The sequence below is a fragment of the Phasianus colchicus genome, chromosome 1 (genome assembly GCF_987193195.1).
Source record: "Phasianus colchicus chromosome 1, bPhaCol1.hap1.1, whole genome shotgun sequence".
Classification (NCBI taxonomy): domain Eukaryota; kingdom Metazoa; phylum Chordata; class Aves; order Galliformes; family Phasianidae; genus Phasianus; species Phasianus colchicus.
Window position 1 is genome coordinate 25,172,425 of NC_143436.1, and position 23,423 is coordinate 25,195,847.

At 37.4% G+C, this 23,423-nt stretch overlaps 1 protein-coding gene across 1 annotated transcript in view; it reads left to right on the forward strand.

Annotated features, from left to right (window-relative positions):
• The window catches only part of CTTNBP2 (cortactin binding protein 2), an 80,956-nt gene that overhangs the window by 16,295 nt on the left and 41,238 nt on the right, over window positions 1-23,423 (forward strand). The window contains exon 3 of the mRNA XM_031615368.2: window positions 19,052-19,276. Coding sequence (XP_031471228.2) covers window positions 19,052-19,276 — 225 coding nt within the window. The remainder of the gene's footprint in view (window positions 1-19,051; window positions 19,277-23,423) is intronic.

Below are 23,423 nucleotides of genomic sequence, written 5' to 3' on the forward strand. Positions count from 1 at the left end.
ATTACAGGTGACATTACTATGGAGCAGTGTGTTTTTCCTGAGCTTAAGCAAGCACCAAATCAGAAGTTGCTGTGGATGTGATGGCAGGATCAAGAAGAAGGGGATGGGAATGGCAAAGTTAATTTGACTGTAGGGTTTTTTTCTGTGTTATAAACTCCAGAGTGTTTTTACCATGATTTCCCAAGTCAGGTAAGCTTATTTCTGTTTATAGATTTCTTAAATCTTCAGAACGGGGTAGTTTCTTAAAAACAGGTGGATGAGAGAAGTCATACAGTTGTCAATGCCTCGATTAAAGGAAGGGTGCAGATTTGTGTAAGAGGAGTATCTGTGTTATTGGGCTCGGTAAATGAAGAGTAGAACAGAAAGTTAAGGAAAATTTGACAAATTCTCTGAGCAGCTATATTAAAGTTACATTACCTAAAACTTACCTTAAAAAAAAAAAAATGGAGTGAAAAAACTGTGCAATGGGAGTTGATAGTACAGTCTGTCTTCCTAAATTTTAGTATTTTGACAGGCTTGTGGGCTAATCAGCGGAGTTGAAAATGAATCATACTTTCTTTTGGCAAAGTAGGAGATCAATATATGATAACTTCCGACTTCTGCTAGCAAGGCACCTGATTTCTTGAGGAACAGTTGTTTTTGTGATGAAGGTGTGGATATTCATGCAATAAAATTGTTAGACCAAAAGACAGAAGCTAATGCATCACGTAATAATATCTCATAGCCACAATTAAAATTAAGATCATATTTTATTAGCTTACCCTTAAAAAGCTTACAGCCTAAAAAGACAAGATTTTAAATTAAGGATTTTAACAGGTATAGTGAATATTGATTGCATTTTGCTCTCTGTGTGGATTACAAAATGTTTCTTTAATGTAGGCTATAAATAGTATATTGGATGCCAGTTTTCAGGTTCCAACTCTGCTATTAATTATTTAAGAACCACTAAGACTGATATCAGCATTCAACTTCATGAGAAATTTGCTAGTTTTAAGGAAAACTCAATAAAAAATGTTTTAATCCTTTTTAAAAGGATTATTTGTTTTGCAGTGGTTAGATTATTTTGTAAATAAATAACAAGCTGCAAAGAAAATACAAATAATTTAATTTCCAAGGCTATTATGGTATAATCCAACATTACTTGAAAACTTTGCTCCCTTTTATATTAAAATGTGAAATAAATAAATACCTCTCAAACTGAATGCTCTTTTGTAAGGGTTGGTGTTCAGTATGATAAGTCATAGAATCGTAGAATAGTTTGGGTTGGAAGAGACCCTTAAGATCACCTAATTCCAACCCCCTGCTATAGGCAGGGACACCTCCCTCTAGACCAGGTTGCTCAAAGCCCCATCCAGCCTGGCCTTGAGCACCTTCAGGGAGGGGGCATCCACGACCTCACTGGATAACCTGTTCCAGTGTCTCACCACCCTTACAGTAAAGAATTTCTTCCTAATATCTCGTCTAAATCTACCTTATTCCAGTTCAAATGCATTTCCCCTTGTCCTGTTTCTACATGTCTTAATAAAAAGTCCCTCTCCAGTTTTCTTTTAGGCCCCCTTCAGGTACTGGAATGCTGCTATACGGTTTCCCCAGAGCCTTCTCTAGACTGAAAAGCCCCAGCTCGCTCAGTCTGTCCTCATAGGAAAGGTGCTCCAGCCCTCTGATCATCTTCATGGACCTCCTCTGAACCCACTTCGACAGCTATATGTCCTTCTTGTGTTGGAGGCCCCAGACTGGACACAGTACTCCAAGTGGGGTCTCATGAAAGCAGAGTAGAGGGGCAGAATCACCTCCCTCTTCCTGCTGGTCACATTTCTCTTGATGCAACCCAGGATGCAGTTGGCCTTCTGCTGGCTCATGTTGAGTCTTTCATCAATTCATACCTGCAAATCCTTTTCCTCAGGGCTGCTCTCAAGCCGTTCTCCACCCAATCTGTATCTGTGCTTGGGATTGCTCTGTCCCAGGTGCAGGACTTGCACTTGCTCACTATTAGGCCAGTTTTGCATGTGTGTGTGTATTCAGATATGTATATGCACGTCTGTGTGAAAGAGTTACTTGGATGAATGTACCTTACTATTCAGATCAAGAGTGTACTTTTGGAGACATGCTCCTCCCTGTCTCCGACTTTGATTTGCCTCACAGACTACCCTCAGACTGTGTAAAGTCATCTACTTTTGGATGAAACTTAAATCAAAGTCTGTTAGAAGCACCCATAATATTTTTCCACACAATGAGACCAGAGATGGTCCAGACTAAAACCTCCTTCCAAACTCATGGAGTGTAGGCACACCCTTAGCACCAATTATATTGCTGTATGTACTTGTTCCTGTTGTGGTGCACTGCCTGATTTAGGCAGAGTCATTGGATACCTCTGCATGCCTGTGTCATCTTGCATAAGTGTAGTAGAAAGTACATACTGTTGGGTCTAGATCACAAACAAAACACCTTTATGTCTCCATGTATTCATTTTTTAAAAACAGAAATACCTAAACACATTCTACAATTGTGATTACTCTTGAATTTAAGACAGATGAACCCTGCTTGTAAAACTGCCAGATGGGTCATTGTAAAATGTTCTTCTGGAGTCTTTCTCCCCAAAGAGCAGAATGCATTTTGTGCTCAAGCTAGATTGATTTCAAGTCTTGAGCTGAGTATTGTGAAAGGCTGGAATTGTAAGGAGTGAAGCACGTAGTTCTACTTTAATCTCAATGAAAATATCAATGGTGGAATTATCATGTGTAAATATTTCTGTACTGCACTTACTATTATTTAGGCATACATGAAGATCAAGCAATATTTTAAAAAATCTCACTGTATCATATTCTGTTTTTCATGACAGAAGACCAGCAACTTTTTTCTTTTAGTATGTAACCTAGATTTGATATTTTGATATTTTAATTATGCAACATGTTTGCATGTTCATGCATGGCTCTGCATGCCATTAATGAATGAGCTATTCCTTGGGGGAAGGAAAAATAAAATAAATAGGAAAAACCAAAACCTCAGCTAAATAACAAGCAGTTTTGGAAGGGGAGCTGTAGAAACTTGTAAGCTGTGCTTACATAACTTGACCTGTCTGCTTCCTGGTAAGTTCTATCTGGTAAAAGATCTTCCTTCACTTGGCCAAGACAGAATTTGCCTATTGCAGACTGAGGTTTTAATCAAGGTTTTTTTTTTTGTTTTGTCAGGTAGAGCTTTTGCATCCTTTTTATGTTATTACCGTATGCATTTTCTGATGAGATGATACTTCTTTTTGCTTTTGCACTGTAATTTAAATGTTAAAATAGAATTGTTAGTTGTGTTTAATAATGTTTTTTTTATCCCAAACAGAAAGTCAACAAGAGCTTTACTCTAAGATTTAATGCTTCTGGATTGAACTTCAGGGTCGGAGAGGAAGAAGTCTGAGGGCTGTCAGGAAAAAGGGGAATTAAGCTATATAGAACTTGGTCGTTCACAAATAGACTGTAAAAATTACATTTACAGTGTGTGATCTGTCAAGGAAAGCTATGCTGCCTATAAATTATTGAGAACCTTACTTGCAGTAATTCTGCTGAGTTGTGAATTTAAAATTCAAACCTGAACTTCTGTAAGAATCTCATTGTTCTCCCATACCAAAGAACAGAGCTAGAAGCACACAGAAGGTAGCTTTAGGGGTTTCTGTCAGCCATTAAAACAGACTGTTTTATAGCAGGTGTCTTTGAAAAATGGTAATTAGCTAGAAGGAGGAGCAGAAGATGTTAAACTATATGTAGCGAAGGTTATTGTTGTAGACAGTGTGATGGTAATCATTGGCCTTGGTGGCAGAAGTCAACTGTGAAAGAGAAGTTAGGTAATGTCTTGTTTGTACTGTCGTTTTTGTGTGTTTGAGTTTCTTTGCAAAATTTTAGTTTTTAGCTAATGTTTAGGAACTAATGATTTGCAGTTTGTGCCCTTACTCATCTGATCGTAACTTTTAATATGTAACCATAATTAAAGTATTATTTCACTATCACAAGCAATTTCAAGTTGATATTAAGGAAACTATGAAGCGTGAATAAACTTCAGGTAGGTTAATAGACAAAATTATTTTCAGTGCTTCATATAGAATGTTTTCTTTATTTGTGGCTCATTTAAAGTTTCAAAATAATGCAGCATGCTCTTTGTTCATGTATTTAAACAGCATTGTTAGAGACATCCTAAAAGGGTATTCACATCTTTCTATCTTAATCATGGGTTTTGTCTTGTATCTTTTTCAGTTTTTCTTATGTCAGCTAAATTTATTTTTTATATAGCTACTTGACATGTTTAGTTACATTGCTTTACTGCCAAACATTTTTAAAAAATTGTGCTTTTCTACTAAGTCATAAAATCACAGAATCACAGAATCGTAGGGGTTGGAAGGGACCTCCAGAGATCATCGAGTCCAACCCCCCTGCCAAAGCAGGCTCCCTACACCAGGTCGCACAGGTAGGTGTCCAGGCGGGTCTTGAATATCTCCAGAGAAGGAGACTCCACAACCTCCCTGGGCAGCCTGTTCCAGTGCTCCGTCACCTCACCGTAAAGAAGTTCTTGCGCACATTGGTGCGGAACTTCCTATGCTCCAGCTTCTGGCCATTTCCCCTTGTCCTGTCTCCGCACACTGCTGAAAACAGTCTGGCCTCGCCACTTTGCCCCCCATACCTCAGATATTTATAGACCTGGATCAGGTCCCCTCTCAGTCTTCTCTTCTCAAGGCTAAACAGACCCAGATCACTTAGCCTTTCCTCACAGGGGAGATGCTCCAGGCCCTTCACCATCTTTGTGGCTCTCCGCTGGACTCTTTCCAAGAGATCCCTGTCTTTTTTGTACTGAGGAGCCCAGAACTGGACTCCAGTACAGTACCAGGAGCCCAGAACAGTACTCCAGATGAGGCCTTACCAGGGCAGAGTAGAGGGGGAGGATCACCTCCCTCGACCTGCTGGCCACGCTCCTTTTAATGCACCCCAGAATGCCATTGGCCTTTTTGGCCACAAGGGCACACTGCTGGCTCATGGCCAACCTGTCGTCCACCAGGACACCCAGGTCCCTCTCTGCAGAGCTCCTCTCCAGCAGGTCATCCCCCAACCTGTATCGGTGCATGCAATTATTCCTCCCTAGGTGCAAGACTCTACACTTGCTTTTGTTAAACCTCATCTGGTTTCTTACTGCCCAGCTCTCCAGCCTGTCCAGGTCTTGCTGAATGGCAGCACAGCCTTTGGGTGTGTCAGCCAATCCTCCCTAGAAGGAATTTTAAAGATCATCTACTTCATCTAGTTTGTGCCATGGGCAAGGTTGCCAACTAGCAGATCAAGGCCCCATCCAACCTGGCCTTGAATGCCTCCAGGGATGGGGCATCCATGGTTTTTCTGAGTAACATATACCTGTGTCTAACCACACTCTGAATGAAGAATTTCCCCATAAAATTTAACCTAAATTTCCCCTCTTTTAGTTTACATCTGTTCCCCCTTGTCCTGTCATTATCTTCCCATGTTGAAAAAATTGGTCTCCCTCCTGTTTATAAGCTCCTCTCAGGTACTGCAAGGCCCCAGTGAGGACTGAGTACACTGTAAGAAAATGGCTTTGCTATGTATAATTTAAAGAAAGCAATCCATATTCTTCAGATAGCAAATTCTAACACTAGTTCAGGAAGTGTGTAAAACGTTATCTTCTAAAATGTTTGTGTTTGGTTTTTGTTGTTGCTTAAAAAGGACATCCTTATACCCTATTCTTGACATTGCCAGAGACTGTTAGAATAGTTTAGAAACATTATTTATAGTACTGATGGATTGACTTTATGTATTAATAACTTATATAATAGATAAGATGTAAAGGATTTTGATTGCCCATCAAAGTATTTATTTTTCTTATATCTAGTGGTTTTCTATAATAATAGCTCTGGAAATCAGTGTAGATAATTAATAGTAAAGGCTTTTCTTTTCACGATAAAGGTATCAAGCAGATTTTCCTTAACAGCCTTATTTGATTTCAAAGGGAGCCAAGTCTTACCTTTTCCAATGGAAGGTGGGAATGTAGCAGTTGCAGTTCCTTAGCTGATTAGCTTTGACAGATCCTATATTTTTGATGCCTAAAAAGTCCTCTTCTTGAAGCTATTGACAAAGTAAGCTTTTATTGGGGGTACATTACTTCTCCTATTAGTTATTTGTTGTTTGCCAAAGGGAGGTAGAAAGTACTGAACAAAGCAAAACATTTGACAAAGTATATTTGAACACTCCTTTATGTGTGTTAATTGCTAAGCTTAAACTTCACTACTCATGGAGATGCCTTTATTCCAGTCTTTCCTAACAGGAGACCAGCGGTATGAAACTAGTGTGAAATTGCTGGAAACTTTCCTTTCAGCACTGACTGTTAAACTAATTATATTCTCTTTTTGTTTTTGACATAAGATCTGAATATCTTTGTTGCTGTCAGATATGTAACTACTAACATAGTTGCATTTCCTTTCCTACTTGATTCCTCCTACTCCCATTTGATCTTCTTGTGTGATCCATCTTAAACTACTCACATAAATATGCACGCAGTATTTGTGAAAATAATGTTAAAAACCCTAGCATTGTGTTACTGCAACTGTGTCTTGGTTTCTGTGATCTTTATAAATAATGCAGCTGTGACTTCATTGTTACAGTGACTTCTATAAAGTGTTTTATTTGGTTGCCATCATTACTCATGTTGCTGACAACCAGAAATGTAAGTAGGGCATCCTATACATACTGTTATATTAATTGTAACTTTCCATTTTTAGTTAAGGAATGACAAACAGTGCAGTTCATTTTGTTGATGGTGGCACTGAGGCACAACCTATACAGAATGCTGCTTTCCCTTTTTTGTGCATCTCATGCACTCTATTTTATTGCTTCTTCTGATTTTTGAAGATTGAGGTCTGTTCTTGGTTCTTTCGAATTAAGTTTATGAAAGTATTTTTGTTATGATTAATAAGAGATTTGACTGGTGTCATTTTCAAATATTCAGAAATATTTACATAACAGTTAGTCATGTTTTGTTTCAGTCAATGTCTCCATGCCTTTCTCCTTCCTGCTCTGTTTAGGTGATGTTCTGAGCAGTGGGTCATTCTCCCAGAGAGACATACAGAATCACAGAATGGCCAGGGTTGGAAGGGACCTCAAGGATCATGAATCTCCAACCCCCCTGCCACATGCAGGGCCACCAACCTCCCCATTTAATGCTAGACCAGGCTACCCAGGGCCCCATCCAGTCTGGCCTTGAACACCTCTAGGGGTGGGGCGTCCACAACGTCTCTGAGCAGCCTGTTCCAGTACCTCACCACTCTCATAGTGAAGAAATTCACCATGACGTCCAACCTAAATCTCCCCTCCCTCAACTTAAAACGATTTCCCCTTGTCCTGCACTTATCTACTCTTTCAAAGAGTTGATTCCCTTCGCCTCTGTAGGCTCCCTTTCGGTACTGAAATGCTGCAATGAGGTCACCCTGCAGCCTTCTTTTCTCCAGGCTGAACAAGCCCAGCTCCCTCATACTGTCTTCATGGGGGAGGTGCTCCAGTCCCCTGATCATCTTTGTGGCCCTCCTCTGGACCCTCTCCAACAGCTCCCTGTCTTTTTTGTACTGGGGGTTCCACACTTGGACACAGTATTGCAGATGGGGCCTCACAAGAGCAGAGTAGAGGGGGGCAATCACCTCCCTGTCCCTGCTGGCCACCCCTCTTCTGATGGAGCCCAGGATACCATTTGCCTTCCAAGCTGCAAGGGCACACTGCTGGCTCATATTAAGTTTTTCATCTACCAAGACCCCCAGGTCCTTCTCTGCAGGGCTGCTCTCATGGACCACTTCTTCCAGTCTGTATGAATGCCTGGGATTCCTCCGGCCCAAGTGCAAAACTCTGCACTTTGCCGTATTGAATCTCATCAGGTTCACCCGGCCCACCTTTCTAGCCTCTCGAGGTCCCTCTGAACGGCATCTCTTCCACCGTGTTGACCGCACCACTCAGCTTGGTGTCGTCAGCAAACTTGCTGAGGGTGCACTCTATTACATCATCGATGTCATTGATAAAGATGTTAAAGAGCACTGGTCCCAAGACAGACCCCTGGGGGACGCTGCTCATTACCGGCCTCCACCTGGACATGGAGCCATTGATGAACACTCTCTGTCTGCGGCCTTTCAACCAGTTTCTTATCCATCGAGTGGTCCACCCATCAAATCCACATCCCTCCAGTTTGGAGATAAGGATGTGGTGGGGGACCATGTCAAAGGCCTTGCTCAAGTCCCGGTAAATGACATCGGTCGCCTTTCCCTTGTCCACCGATGCCGTCACTCCATCATAAAAGGCCACCAGATTGGTCAAGCATGACCTTCCCCTGGTGAAGCTGTGCTGGCTGTCTCAGATCACACGCCCATTCCTCATGTGATCAATCATGTCATCCAGGATGATCTGTTCCATGATCTTCCCAGGCACAGAGGTGAGACTCACCAGCCTGTAGTTCCCAGGGTCCTCCTTGCTCCCTTTCTTGTAACTGGGAGTGACGTGACCCTTCCTCCAGTCATCCGGGACCTCACCTGACAGCCACGACTTTTCAAATATGATGGAGAGCGGCTCAGCAACCACCTCAGCCAGCTCCTTCAGAACCCTGGGATGCACGCCATCCGGCCCCATAGACTGTCTTAGCAGAGTGCTGCAGGCACTTAGTGTGAGCTTTGTTACAACAGCCAGCATTCCATTTGTTCAGATAAATGGAAAATTTGAGAAAACAGAGCAACAGTGATTATAGAGAATTCTCTATGAAATAACAGAATACAGTTTTAGCTAGTTAATGGAAAGGTAAACTGCTATATGGCAATTGTAAAATCGATAATTTTGAAGTAATGATATCTGTGAAGAGAGTACTCTCTTGAAATGTGCTGTGAAGTTTTTATAAGGGCCATAACATCCAGAATGCAGATGAGGATTCTGTTTACTTCAGTGCTCCATTCTAGAAAGTACGTATATTTAGCTAAATATCTTCATTCAGTCAGTCTCTTCTCCTCCAGGAACAGTAGCAAGAATATATTATCTCCAAGGAGAATTTTATATTACATTCAAAATTTTCCTTTCAAAATGAATACTGGAAATCATTTGAAAGCTCTGAGTTCGCTGCCTGTGCCTCAAATAGATCCTTACTGTTGAGCATAGTAAGCACACTATTTGCTGACTTCTTAATTGATTAGCCTGGTAATCGTATAAAAGTTAACTAAAATGTTATCCCATATTACTATATGAGATTTTGATAATTTGAAAATATGAAAGCTCAAATTCTGTCAATGGAAAAATAATTGCAGATTGATTTATTTATGTTCACTGTAGGTTTAAAAAAACTGTACATTTTGCCCGTGGCTGAACTGAAGAAACATTTAACCTATGTGTGGAGGTTAAAGTGCCCTTTTTGCTAGACATGAAGTCAGAGTACCTTCAGTACTTCTGAAAAATGACTGTCAGATTTCCAGGCAGAGAATTATGAATTGAGTTGCATGAATTTGAACTATAAAGTTGAATCTGTGAAGAGGTCTAGAGAAAGCATTTGTTTAATTTAATTCTCTTCTGTTGAGAATCTACCAGGATGAAAATCTATATTATTTTCAGAAATAATAAACATCTGGGTGGTTAAATAATCACAGTACAGAACAGTGATACATCCTTACAAAATATTGGCCTATAACTTTCAAATGTTTAAGCATCAGACAACAAAGCCGTCATAAAATTGGCCTAATGTCATCTTTATGTAGAACATCTGGATGATTATTCTCAATTAAAGCCATATGTTGTTACATGATTTGAGCTTTTTTTTTTCCTTGTGTAAGAGCTCTGTACAAGGCCTGAGTTTCACCTTTAACATTTGTAAAAAGTTAAGAATCTTTTACGTTCACTACCTTTTTTTTTTTTTTTTTTCCTGTTAGTACTGGTCTTTTAGTAAATGATCTTAGCTTTGGAATATATAGCCTTTACATTTTTTAGATCTTTTTTTTTTTCTTTTTTTTTTTTCCCCAACCTCAAAATGGGAGTTTTTATGACTGTAAGGGGGAAAAACTAGTGAAGAAGAATTGGAAGCATATTTCAATCTATACCGTCTTTACCTCTATATTTCCTGGAGGTTTTTGTCAGGTAACATGGGAAAGGGGAAGTGTGTCGTGCTACTTAGCAATATTGGGGTAATAATAAATTGGTGATATTAGGTGAAATTCTATTCTTATGGAGTCAGGCCCCAAAGGAGAATCAGGCTTGATCTTTGCTGTGTAATTTTTCAGTGCTTTCTGCTATACTGTAAGTCTAATATTGTTTAACTGTTAATTAAATGTCTGTCCTCCTGTACACAGAGAGACTTCAGTAAGAACTGATACTGTTAAAAACATTGAAATTTTATTAAGTCCACTTTTGAGTGAAGAAGGAAGGAAGGAATTGTACAGCTTTTTGTGAACTACTTTAGTATATGACTGTTTGCCATGAGAAATTTTGCTTTGCTGTTCTCATCAGCTTCTAGGTAAGATCTGACTTTGTATGCCTTAAAGTGATGTTTTTGAGTATCTTCTTGAATGGAGGTTACTATGGATAGCCTCGTAAAACAACATATATTCATGAATTTTCAGAGTAAAAAAAAAAAACAAAAAACAACACCTAAAAACAAGCTTAGGTTTCGAGCTATGTGATTCTGACAGAAAGAGACACCTTGCAAGTTAGACATTTTCAGAGAGTTCTGTGAACTGTTGTGAATGAGAGAATAGTGCAACTTTTGGCTGTTACTGATATTGCAGTGGCTTGTGCTCTGGATAACTTTTCTTGAAAAATGACTGTATCTCCACTTTGATACATTCTACTTCATGGTAGAGAGTTTTTCTCTGATACATTTGTGTGGCTGTGATTAGACAGGCTTTGGCTGCCTGTCTAACACTGCCATAAGATAGTTTTGAATGCTTCTTAAGGTTATGTATGCCTTATATTAAAAATGACTGAAGAGGTCTGTTTTCTTTAACACTTCCTGTCTTATATTCTTTTGTCATTCTGATCAGTGATCTGTGGAGAGCTTTTTTTGTTTTGTTTTGTTTTTTTTATAGTATGAAGAAGTTCTATCTGTCCATTAGACCATAATCCACCTATATGTTGATTTTATTTAACTTGCTTAATTTTGACATATTATTTCTCAATTTCTTTTACTGTTTTCACCCTTTTTGAAGTAGCAGCCTGTTAGATCATCATCAAGAGAGTTTCCATTTTTTCAGCCTCATTAACATCCTAAAAGTTTACATGCGAGTTCTTCTCTTATAGTATTTGACTTACTACTGAAAACAGATTGAATACATTCATCAAATGCTTTTGACATAAAATTCAATTTGTTAAAATGTAACTTACTTGTAGACTTTGCATAGATATGAGTATCACAGTGATGAAGAAAGGAAGGTAGGGTTTGTTACCCTTAGAGTTCAATTCTAAGGAGTAATTGAGCATCAAGTAAGTAGTTGTTAACAAAAATCAGGCAGCAGGATACTCGTTGTTCAGTAGGCAGTGACATCTGAATTTACATTTTAAGTTTGCTCTGCAAAATATTTTATATATCTCATAATTCAAAGTATCTCATGTGATACTTTGAAAACGTTCACTTATGCCTGCATAAAAAAGCCTCCATGCCTTCATTCTTAATTAATCATAGTATAATATACTTTTTAACGAGTATATATTCATTGATAATTCTATTTTGCTTAAACAAGTAATTCCAACAAATCATTTCAAGACAGCAGTACCACCAAATAAGATTTATAAATATGTTCTGTTTCAACCACTTTCCTCCATTAAGAAGTCTATTATCTTTTCAATTTTGTTTAGAAACCAGAGTTTACCCCTCTTTAATGTAACATGTAAAATAAGCTTTTACTGCCTCCTGTGCTAGTTAGCATTTAGAGACTTAGAAGACTTTTTGCCACTTCCTACTACATATGTCAAAAGAAGATATTAGTATGAACCTATCAACATCTGCTGAAACAATTTTAGTGTATGTGGAAAAGGAAATTAATCAGAGGAACAAATGCTCTTGAAAGGAAGGAAATTTTGTATAAGGGTTCTGGAGCAGCCTTAATTCAGTTCCATTGTTCCACAGCAGTGTAGGACATGCAGTCCCATTTTTGATGTTTATCACCAATTACTGCATGGAAGACTTGGACTTGCTGAACTTTTATCTTGGCAGATAAATGAAGAGTAGACTCTGAAATGCATTGGGCACAAATTGCAGCATTAACCTTAAAAGTGCTATTGCTTACACTTTCTGCTACTGAGTATGAAAACTTGTTTCAGGAAATATGTGCAATTAATATCAATTTAGATTATTACCGGGAAAAAAAGTAAACAATATAGTTTATACTGTGTGGTTAATTTTTCATTTTTTCTCATTGGGCTTATTTGTTGCTTATATTTTCCTTGATCTTATTTGGTGTCTTTTTTTTTTTTTTTTTTTTTTTTTTTTTTTTTTTTGTTCTGCCTTTTGCTTTAGTTCCACAGTAAGATAGATACTGTTTGAAGATCTTGCTTGCTCTCTTGTATTCATGTTTAAACAACAGGGAATTGGAATAAGCTAGGTTGGAAGCTGCTTTGAGAGATCACTTTATTCACTCTTCAGGCAGGATTAATGTCAGGGATGGATCAGGTTGCTCAGTGTCTTGTCCAATCTAACCCTGGAAATCTCTCATTGACAGGCTATACATCCTCCCTAGGCAACTCATTCCAGTGCCTATCTGATCTCACTGAGAATAATTTGTGTTCCACCAGAACTCCCCTCTGTACATCACAGGAGGATTGCTACTTGTCCTTTCAGCATGCAGACCTCTAACATGAATTTCCATGGCTGTCTCTGTTTTATACAAAAAAGTCCTATTTCTACTTGGCCCTCCATCATAGAGAAGCCATCTTGTAACTTTGATCATTTTCCTTTCTGAAGTTGTTTTTCATGTCTGCTTTGTTTTTATGAATGTAAATTTGTAGTCTGCCCTTTATCTAGCATAGAACTATAGGCTAGCCTTGCCCACAGAACTTCAGGCTCCTGTTCTGTAAGTGGTAGCTGCAGTCTTATTTTAGTCTCCCTCCTTGCTTCAAATCCTGTGTAAGGATTTAAAATTTGTGTATAAATATGTTGTTCTTACTGGGCTGAATTTGAAAGCTGTTGTAATTCTGTCTAACTTTTACCCTACTGCAATAGAGAATTTAATTAATTAACCATTTAAAGTTGTTTTTTATCTGTTTTTAGATATGTTTACCTCCATTTCATTAGCAGTTCTCCAGTTTTCTATGGGAGGATTTGTCTTAAGTAATAATTTTGCAAAATGGTGGCATATGCTGCAAAACTATAATTTCCTACAGACATCTTAATATACATTTAGATATTTTTAATCTCAGTTCTGTAATTAAAAAACTAGTTGATGTGCAGGAGAAAAAAGCTGACAGCTTATAAATTCATATAGCACCTCTCAAAATACAGCAGTTGTGATTACCTGCTATAGTGGATGCATATTTTTCTGGTTTTGAAAATCTTCTGTTTGAAAATGCATTCAGTTAATTGTTTGCAAGTAGACATTTTAAATGTTATTTTCTCTATATATTGCTGTGCAATTTAAGTTAATGACAGACACTGCTAATGCTATTCTAGCACAGGCACCAAATTATGCAGAGACTATTTTAAAGGATTAATGACCCATGTGACATTAGGCTGCACATTCCCCAGATAACAAGTGCCATCAAAAGCAGATATCCTTATCTCATATTGCTATGAGCTGTTATGACATTAAACTCAATGCTGAAAGATGTAAGAGAATTTTCTGGTTTTAGTATTTCTGATTCTCCTTTATATTGGTGAAGTGCAAAGGGACAAGATATCATAAGCTAAAGGAATAAAGTGCAAAAATATTATGAGTATACATATCCATCGTTATTTCCATCAGGGATTGTTTTGTTTTTAGCTTAAAATATTCTGATTTATGTCCTTTCTATCTCTTCTCCCCAATTTGCTTCTGCAGTTCAACATGCTTCCCTCTTACATGCCTTGGCACAGCTGTTTGTCAGCTGCCCTGTGAACAAGACTGTAGGGTAGATCCTGCTGAAAAGTTGTTTAGGAAAAGAAGGCTCCTGTTTGTGCCTCTCTCTCAGTTTGTTACCAGTGCTGCTGGGGAGTTTTCCCAGGACCAGTGAGTGGGTGCTGCGTGACAACAGAGAATGGACAAAGCAGGATGTCAGTACTCTGCTGTTGCTGTGGAAGCAGAGCCTGATGGAATCAAAAAACACCAACGTTTTTACAATGTATTTCATTCACACACCAGAAGTCCTGGTCTTAGGTATGCCTAAAGGTTCTGCCACACTGGCTAAGCTAAATTTATAAGCAAGCATCTGGCTCCAGAATTCACAAATCAGCTGTTTTTACATCAGAGATCTTTTAGAGTAAGATGCAATAGGTATACATTAGACAGTGTTACACAGAAAACATTTTATTTCCTCAGAAAATTGATGATTCTTACTCTAAAGATTGCCAGCAAGGGTAATAAGTGAATGCAGCACTTCCTTCTGCCCAAAAACATTTATACCCATTTGAAGCTGTGTTTTAGATATTGTCAAGGTGCTTGTGTTCCAGCCTCTTGCTTTCTTTCCACTTTATGGTTCTCCTTTTGGCAGACAAGTATGGAATTGGTATTCTTTGCCTAAGTCAGGCCGGTCTTATGCTTCTCAAAGCTTAAAAGTGGCCCTAAAGAAAAAGACCACGAATGTTATGTCTGGGAAGAAGCTTGCTCTGTTCTGTTCCTGTTTCTTTCTTAGGATTTTTTGTTGTTGTTCTTTTTTTCAGTGTGCTCGAACAAGTATCAATGTATAATTGCCACTGCAGGAGCCTGGAAACATTTCTGGGGGCTAACAGCAGATTTTTTGATGTATGTTAAAACGTTAGCAGTTCTGTCTGTGCTTAACGCTATGATTTCTGAAAAACTGTAATTACAAATGAATGCCCAATGATTTGGCAAAGTTCCATGAAGTTCTGAAGTTTATTTCAAAATATCCTGGTTGTCTTCTCTTTTAAAATGTTTTGTTATTAATGTAAAGTAAACTTTCAGCAATTTGCAAATCATGTAAATCATAATGTTGAGATTATTATAGGTTTTGATGTATAGGAAGAGCTGTGATGCTTTCCCTCTCAGTAGAAGTGCATTATTTATGTTTGTTCATCTGAGCTTATGTACATCATTTTGATGAAGCGGCAATTTGTTATATTAAGCATTTAGTATTAATATGCGTGCACTTAAATTTGCCAAGTATAGATCTTAGAATTGTAGAATGGTTTTGTTATAAGGGACCTGTAAAGATCATGTAGCCCAACAGCCATGCCATGAGCAGGGACATTGCTCATTGGCTCAGCTCACCCATAGGCTGAACCAACCAGGCCTCAAACACTTTTGGGAATGGGTTGTTTGGGCAGTCAGTGCCATTGTCCCACCACCCTAAAAGTGAAGAATTTCTTCTTAATGCCTAATCTAAATCTTCCCTAATTCAGTTTAAAGCTCAATATGACTTCCTGATATTCTTTGCTATTTGCACTGTCAGTAGGATATGTGAGAAGCTACTAAGAAAGTGGCTACTGTGATTCAGGTAAAATTGAAATAGTGTGATTTACAGGATTTTGTGATGATGTCTTCCTGTTTAAAAATAAATTAAAACAATAACAAAACACCACATCTCATCTGTGCTCTATGAAAAGGTACTTTTTTTTTTTTTTTTTTTTCAGCTGTTAGAAGTTTTTCAATTAAAAAGCCAGTTAGCAGGAAAGGAAAGTAGATGATCTGAGTAAAATTTTCAGTTTCAGTGAAAGCTAACAGACATTTTAATTTTCCTGTCAGACTGTTGAATTTCATAACCTCTTCTCTTGGGATGTATGAGCACTTGAATATGTTTTGAAAGCAGAAAATGTATTAAGAATATTTTTAGAACTGCCCTTGGTGCAGAATATTCATTTACTGTTTTGCAGCTTCTGCTGTGGCAGTGGTAGAGTGCCATGCCTGTGAGAGCCTCTGATGCTTTAGTACACTTTTAGTGTCTTGGCAGCCTCATTCGATGTTTTGACATTCTTCACTCAGTGTTTTTCTTTATGGTGTGTTTCTTTCTTTTTTTTTTTTTTTTTTTTTTTTTTTTAATGCTCTCTTATTCAAGGCATCTATTTTTAACCTACTTTCTATTTTTACATTTCTGTGGCATGACAAGTTCCAGAAATACCCTATAAGCATTGGGTTTCAGTTTAACAGAGTACCAAGTCTCATGTACAGTGAAAAGCTCTATCAGTGCCTGATAGCTGCTGACACATATTCAGTTTGGAGGAGACAATGGAGATTATGTGCAGCTCTGTCCAACCCTGCTGATGTGTCTGAGACTAGAGGAGAACACACGTAGTGATGTTAACATTCATCTAGGATAAAAATATCTTGGGTATGGAAAATATAGCCATAGATTATGGTACTTTTTTCATTAGATTGGTCTTGCTTTAGGACCAGCACTGCAGCATCCAAGACAGAACAGTAAAAACTGAGAATAGAGGCAAATGTTAATGGGTGTTGCATTGAAGTCTCAGTAGATAAATGGGAGACTTCAGTCAAAATGGTGTCGTTCTCACCTTTCTGTTCTATTCATTTGTATTCCTCTGAGTTATGCATAATGCATAACAGAGACTGCTTCAGATCTGAAGTCCATCTGGCCAAGTATCCTATGGATACCTGGAGTTACTGGATGCATCACAATTCTTTTATTAGATAAGTAAACAGTCATTGTTTATTTTCCTTCCTTGTTTATGACTTTAAAAATAAAGTAGGTGTTTATATCCCTTTCAGTCTTTTCTAAGCAATACATCTGTAGCATGGATGATCATTCCTAATGTGGAAACTGTTCCAAACTTTTAGTTGTCTTTCTTGTCCTTCTTTTTTACCTAATTCTGATACAACTCTTCTTATGTTGAGAATGGTAATTGCATGCGATATCCAGGGTACAAACAAAACATTAATTATACAGTGGCAACACAAGAGTTACTCTCTTGTTCTTTATTTTTCTCTTTACTGATCTCTGGTCTTCAGAATGAAGCTCTGATGGCTTTATTTTTTAACCTACAGCTGAGCTCCTACCTTGATATTACTTCCTTTACTTTGATGGCTCACTCTCTTTATATAAACTGAGAGGCTTTTATGCTGATGATGTTTTATGTATGGATTGTGCCTTCATCTCTATTTAAATTCTTAACCTTTTTCATTTGTCATCCTGTTTGTCTGCTTAGTGCTTTAGTCCATTAAGGGTTAGGGCTGGCTTTGGTTTTGTTTCCTTTCCTGCTTAAAGGTTGAATACCTAAGCTGTGCAATTCCTGTAACTCCTTGTATAAAGCTAGGAGCTGCAAGCATAGTCTCTCCCCAGTAAATATTGTATTTTATTTTAAAATATAAGATAAAAATTGAGGCTTTGAAATGTTAGACTAATTAGAGATTATTTGAAGAGCAAATATGTACATATTTTCTGGTTCTATTTATGCTATCAAATGGAAAGTAGACAAAGTTTTTCAATCATCAGAGTAATCAGGAACACTTGCATCTGCTGCAATTAAATTATCTTTTACTTTTAAATTATCTTTTAATTTCTTCCAAAATTTCAATGTTGTACAGTATGTAAATGCAAAAGTTGGGAATTCATTAAGGTACATTATTTGTAGCTTGTCCCTGGAGAGTTTTTCTCACATAGTTCTTATGTTCTTTGATTTCTCATGCCCTGAATGGGTGTCATCTTTTATGGCCTTCTTTTCATATGTTAAAATTATAACATCGGGCTATGGTAAGAGCTTCTTAACCCATTTTGTTGGTCTCTTCTGCCCTTTCCTCCTCCTTTACCCCTCAAAATTTGCTTATTCTTCCTCAGGTTTTGCTTATTCCTCACTGAACTTCCTGAGTTTGAAATAAAGCTTACATTTAAAAAAAAAAAATCTGTTATTTTTGAGATTCCTCTTTCTAATGGTATTCCTCTTTATGTTTTTTGTTCAGATTTTTGAAATATGCTTTAAAACGCTGCTCTGATGATTCATTTGATTTTAAGTTAACAAGCTTTCACTTCCAAAGTTTGTACTCTAAGTTTTGGCTCGCTTCCTTCTGCTTTCTGTTACGTGTGCAAGCATGAAAACATCACAGCAAAATCTTTAGATTTAGGATAATTCTGTTGTTTGGATTTCTTCTTTTGTTTTCTTTTGTTTCATAAATTAGATGAGACTTAGGCCTGATGTTTCAGAACAATGTTTTCTATTAAAAAAATTAGGAGTTAGTACTGATCTGTAGCCTTCTTATGTAGTGTGTATTAAATGTATCAAAACACCTTATTTGAAATTGATCTTGTTGGGCTAAAAGAACAAAAATCTGTCAAGAAAAGTTACAGCCAATCCTTATTGTGTAATATTTTGATTTTCTAAAAGTAATATGGTACTGTATCTGGAAATATAATTGTGCTGTTTAATAATAGTTTGTAGAAACACCTGATAATGAGGTTTTTCTTGAGCAGAGATTTGGGAATAGTCTTGGTGACACTTTTGCTCTCTGCTTGTCTGTGATTGTTTCTTATGCAAATCTCTGTATGTATGAGGATACCATCAATTCTTCTTTAATTTTAAAAGTACTTATTTTGTTATTGTAAAAATGATTCAGGTGTTTAGTGCTTGCCTTTAACTAACATTTTAATACACTGAAGTAGGAAACTGTTTTAGAATGTTATTCTTCCCTTTTACCTCTCAATGTGTCAAGCTTCTGATACTTGTGAAATTGTTTCAAACTGAAATTTCTGTACTAAATTGAGAAGCAGAAGGTTTTACTTAGCAAACTGTATTGACTGTAATGAAATGTCTGCAGCACATCAGCCCAAGTCTATTAGAAATTGGAAATACCTAAAGAAAATATTTTAAAAACATTACTTTTCTGGTTGTTAAGGTCTGTTCTATTTGTAGTTATATTCCAAAGAATGCATTTAGTTTTATTCCCTTATCTTGTGTTTTTTTCTTCTATTAGGCACGGCGCAAGGAAGTTTTTATCCAGGAACGATACGGAAGGTTTAATCTGAGTGACCCATTCCTGGCTCTTCAGAGAGATTTTGAGGCAGGGGCTGGTGAGAAAGAAAGGAAGCCAATCTGCATGAACCCGCTGTCCATTTTAGAAGCTGTTATGGCTCACTGCAGGAAAATGCAAGAAAGAATGTCAGCTCAGTTGGCTGCTTCTGAAAACAGACAAAAGAAGGTACCTACTACCAACCTTTTTTTCCTTTTCTCTTCCTAATTTGTTCTTTCATGTCACTTTTTAATTCGCGCCTCTGCCTAACTTCATTATCATCACAAGTCTTGAAAATTTACTGCTTAGTTGTCATATATAGTGAGGTGTTAGTTTTCTGCTGATATTTTATGTGTACACCTCATGTGTTTCATAAATCTAGCTCTAATTGTGGAATAAATGAAATAGAACCAGTAAAATCATAGAAAAAAGCAGCTTGTATATTCACACTGGAGAGACCCTGATGTATCCTGGGCAACCCACTCTAGGTGTCACTTTCTGAGTGGGAAGTTGGACCAGGTGACCTCCAGAGGTCCAATCTCAACCAGTCCGTGATTCCGTGACAGCTTCCTGCACAGTTTGATTAGTTTCTTGTTTCAGTGCATAGCCAGAAGTTCCTCCGTGTGCATATGTTTTTCATCCATCTTTTTAGAAAGAGGCTCTTGGAGTATGGAAGTATAAATGCATGTGAGATGACCTTATATATTAAAAATGTATCTCAAAGTCAGGATATTTTATGTAAATTTTATTAACAATGTCTAAATCTACAGGTACAGAAAAGGATGCTTTTGTCGGTTGTTTCTTAGAAGAAAACACGATTTTTTTTCCTTTAAACCATTATTTTAAATAGCTCAATCTTTATTTTGTAGTTTTTATTACCTTGAAAAATACCTAACTTCTATTATGCATGATTCTAAAGTTTAGAACTTTTAAGCTAAACTTGAAAGCTACTCTTGAAAAAAAAAAAAGTTGTATTGCTTTTAAACTGTTAGGATGCCAACTTTTTTATTCCTATAACAAATAGGAAATTTGAGTGAGAACAGGACTTGAAAATGAGCTGGCTGGTATTAAACAAGCATGCGTGTGATTTACATCTTCCTCTTTAAAATCCAAATAGAAATACTGCTTGAATGGGGTATCCTCTTAAGTTTTTTGGTTTGTAGCAACAGTTGTCATTTCTTTCAGTCATCTCCATTAACCCCTATGTAACCTATTCATTCAGTGTTTTACATTCCCTTGGTTCCTCATTTTCCTGTCCACCATCTCTCAAAACCCTCTTCGGTAGAGGGTAATAAAGGTATTTGGAGGGATTTCTAGGATTGTCCAACAAAATATGGTGACCCTGTGTAAGAAAAAAAAAAAGTTAAGCTCAGACAAATGTGACCTAAATACACAGCCAGCTGTACTTTCTCTAAGAGTGGTTCTTCCTTCTCTAAGATATGTGACGCTTCTGTCTTTCTGTTTCAAATTGCCTCGCTCTCACTCTTATACTATGACGTGTTTGTACAGCTGTGCTTATTTTCTATGGATATTACTGGAATCAAGCAGGCTCACAGTGAGCTCTTTTTTGTGGAGACTTATTGCCCATGCATATAGTGACCCTAAAACATTCTTTGAATAAAATGATTATTTGATACTAAAAAGTCAGAACAATGCGCAAGGATGCACAAAGGAAAATGAAGAAGTGAACAAATGACTATGAGTTACAGGCTTCCCTTACATCAAATATTTAACCCCTAGATGTCATCTGCTTTGCGTTAAGTCTTGAGCCCCTTCCATCTCTTTCTATGCCTTTCCTGGAGCTGCTGACAAAATTCATTTTGAGGTTTCCTAGAAACTCAAAACCAGACAATCAGAGTTGACCGTTCTTGATCTGTCAAGTGTTGGCAGATAAGTTAGTACAAGGATGCATGCTCAAAGATGGACTTCTTGATTGAAAGAGGACTTGATGTGATTCAGTCTAACTTTGTGCTTAAAGCAGCTTATCCACCAGCAGTACATTTAGTCATCTGTGAACCTGTCTACCTGAGTCCTGAAAACTCTCAAGAAGGGCAGTATTACAGACCTTCTGCACTACCATCATTAATGTCTTAAGGGGAAATCTTTCATGTTACCTTTTAATGAGGTTCAGCCTGCCACTACCAAGAAGAATTTGGTTTTGCCATTGCATTAATAGGCCTTCAAGGAGTAGTATGCTGCTACTAGTTCCCTTAGTCTTTTACTAGACTAAGCAAGATCCCTTGGCGTCTTCTGACAAAGCATGTCTCTCTCTCACACTTAAAAGACCTTTGCTGTTCAGTTTTTCACTGGCTCCTGTCAATTTTCTCAATAGACCTTCCATACTCCTTTTCAGAAACTTCTTGGGCACGTTTCCAAATGTTTGTATTACTGATATAACTTAATGTATGCATACAGTACACTTCACGAAAAAAATGTTTCAGTTCATAAACTCGTAATTAATCACAGCTAGTTCCAGATCTGTCATCTAAAGGAAAAAATACTGGGTAAATATTACAAGGTTTTGTTTGTTTGTTTTGGCTTGTAGTTTTTTATTATTATTATTCAGGATGATACAGCCAAAAGAGAGGGGTGGAGGGAGATAAAGCAGAATGAGAAACTATTTCCTCTAATGCTGCTCCTGCTGATTTGAAATCAAGCACAGGATCTATGTATTTATGTCAGGAATTCTTTATTTATATGCAGTGCTTTTAGAAAACCAGTCTCTCTTATGAATATAAGACAGCGATGTCCATTGTAATTTATGGTTTATAAATGGAATAATAGAAAATATTGATTCACATTTTTTCACCATAATCTCATTGCAATTTCAAGCTTTCAAAAATATATACATTTGCCATGTTTTTCTTACTTGCTTTAGCATAAAAGAAATTACCAGATATTTCACTGTTACTTAGTGGCTGTGGTTGTCCATGAGGATTAGTCTTGCAAAATTTGAAAAAGACACTGAAATGTCATGTGAAAAACTGAAAGGAATCACTCCTAAGTTTCATTATGATAGCTTCTTAATTTAGTTTACACTGTGTTGATTAACCTGGGATGAAGCTGTAAATCTACAGTGAAGCTCTTCTCCCATGAAACATGATGTTTACAATGTAGATATAATTTCCCATAGTGATTTTCTCTTCACTTGCTGTTTGGTTCTTTTTGTTGTTTTGTTTGTTTGTTTGTTTTTGTCATAATAGTAAAGTTGCTTCCTGAAATAATACTGTTACTTTGCAGAAGTGTTGCCATTATCTGTCGATGCTGACTTCTCCTCAACCAGGACAACATTTTTAGCTGTAAATGAATTTCAGACACAATAGCCTGGAAAAAAATTTCCACAGCTAAGAAATTTTGTCTTCTGTTATAAAGGAGAGGGAATAGCGTGCTATAGAAACAGGCTTCTGACAAACTGTTAGATTGTAGAGCACAGGGATTTTGTTTGCTTGTTTTGCTTTGAAGAGTGGGTGGAGATACTGCTGGTGGTTTGGGGGGGGTTTCTTTCTTTCTTTTTTTTGAAAGGGAGGAGGGGTTTTTGTCTTATTTTCTTCCAGCAACCAAGAAAAAGGTTATGCAGTGACACAGAGAGAAGATATACCCTAAATATGACCAGTCCCCTACACCACCTTGTTTCTCACATTACTGTTTGCAGTGAATATAGTACATGATACTGGCTTAAACTCTGAAATTAGTATCAATTTGACCAGAATACTAAAATCTGAATCTGTACTCTCGGTCTTTCTCCATCTATTGAAGTGAAACTTGAATTCCAAGTAAGGTCTTAAATATATTTGCCACAGCTTTCCTCAGTTTTTTGTTTTTTTAATATTGTGAAATATTACTGGATTGTAGAACCATGAAACAGTTTCCTGTTGCAGTCAAAATTTAACCTGTTAGGAGCACTTGACTTCTTCTACGTGTCTGAAAGTATTTTTCCAGAATAGCAACAATGGCCACTAGAAAATACATGCTAGCAGTACTAGTTCTGATTGTTCTTCCTGAATGAATCTCTGTGCGTGTATTAAGTAAAACTGATAAATCTGAACTGATATAAAGAGTGCTGTCACGGAATTAACTGGATCAGTTTATGCCCGTGACAGGGGGCAGTAGGCCCCTGCCCTCCCCACCCCCCGCCTGGCCCCACAAAATGGGAAGGAAGGGGAAAAAGGAAAAAAACAGCGGCAACAATCTATGGAGGTAAACTTATTTTACTAACTATGATATTGGAATGCAAAATAATACAATATAATACAATCTAATGGAAATTGAGACTAATAAATCAAATAAGATATGAGAGAGAGTTCCCGAGACCGAGTCAAACCTGAAAAAAGCTTGG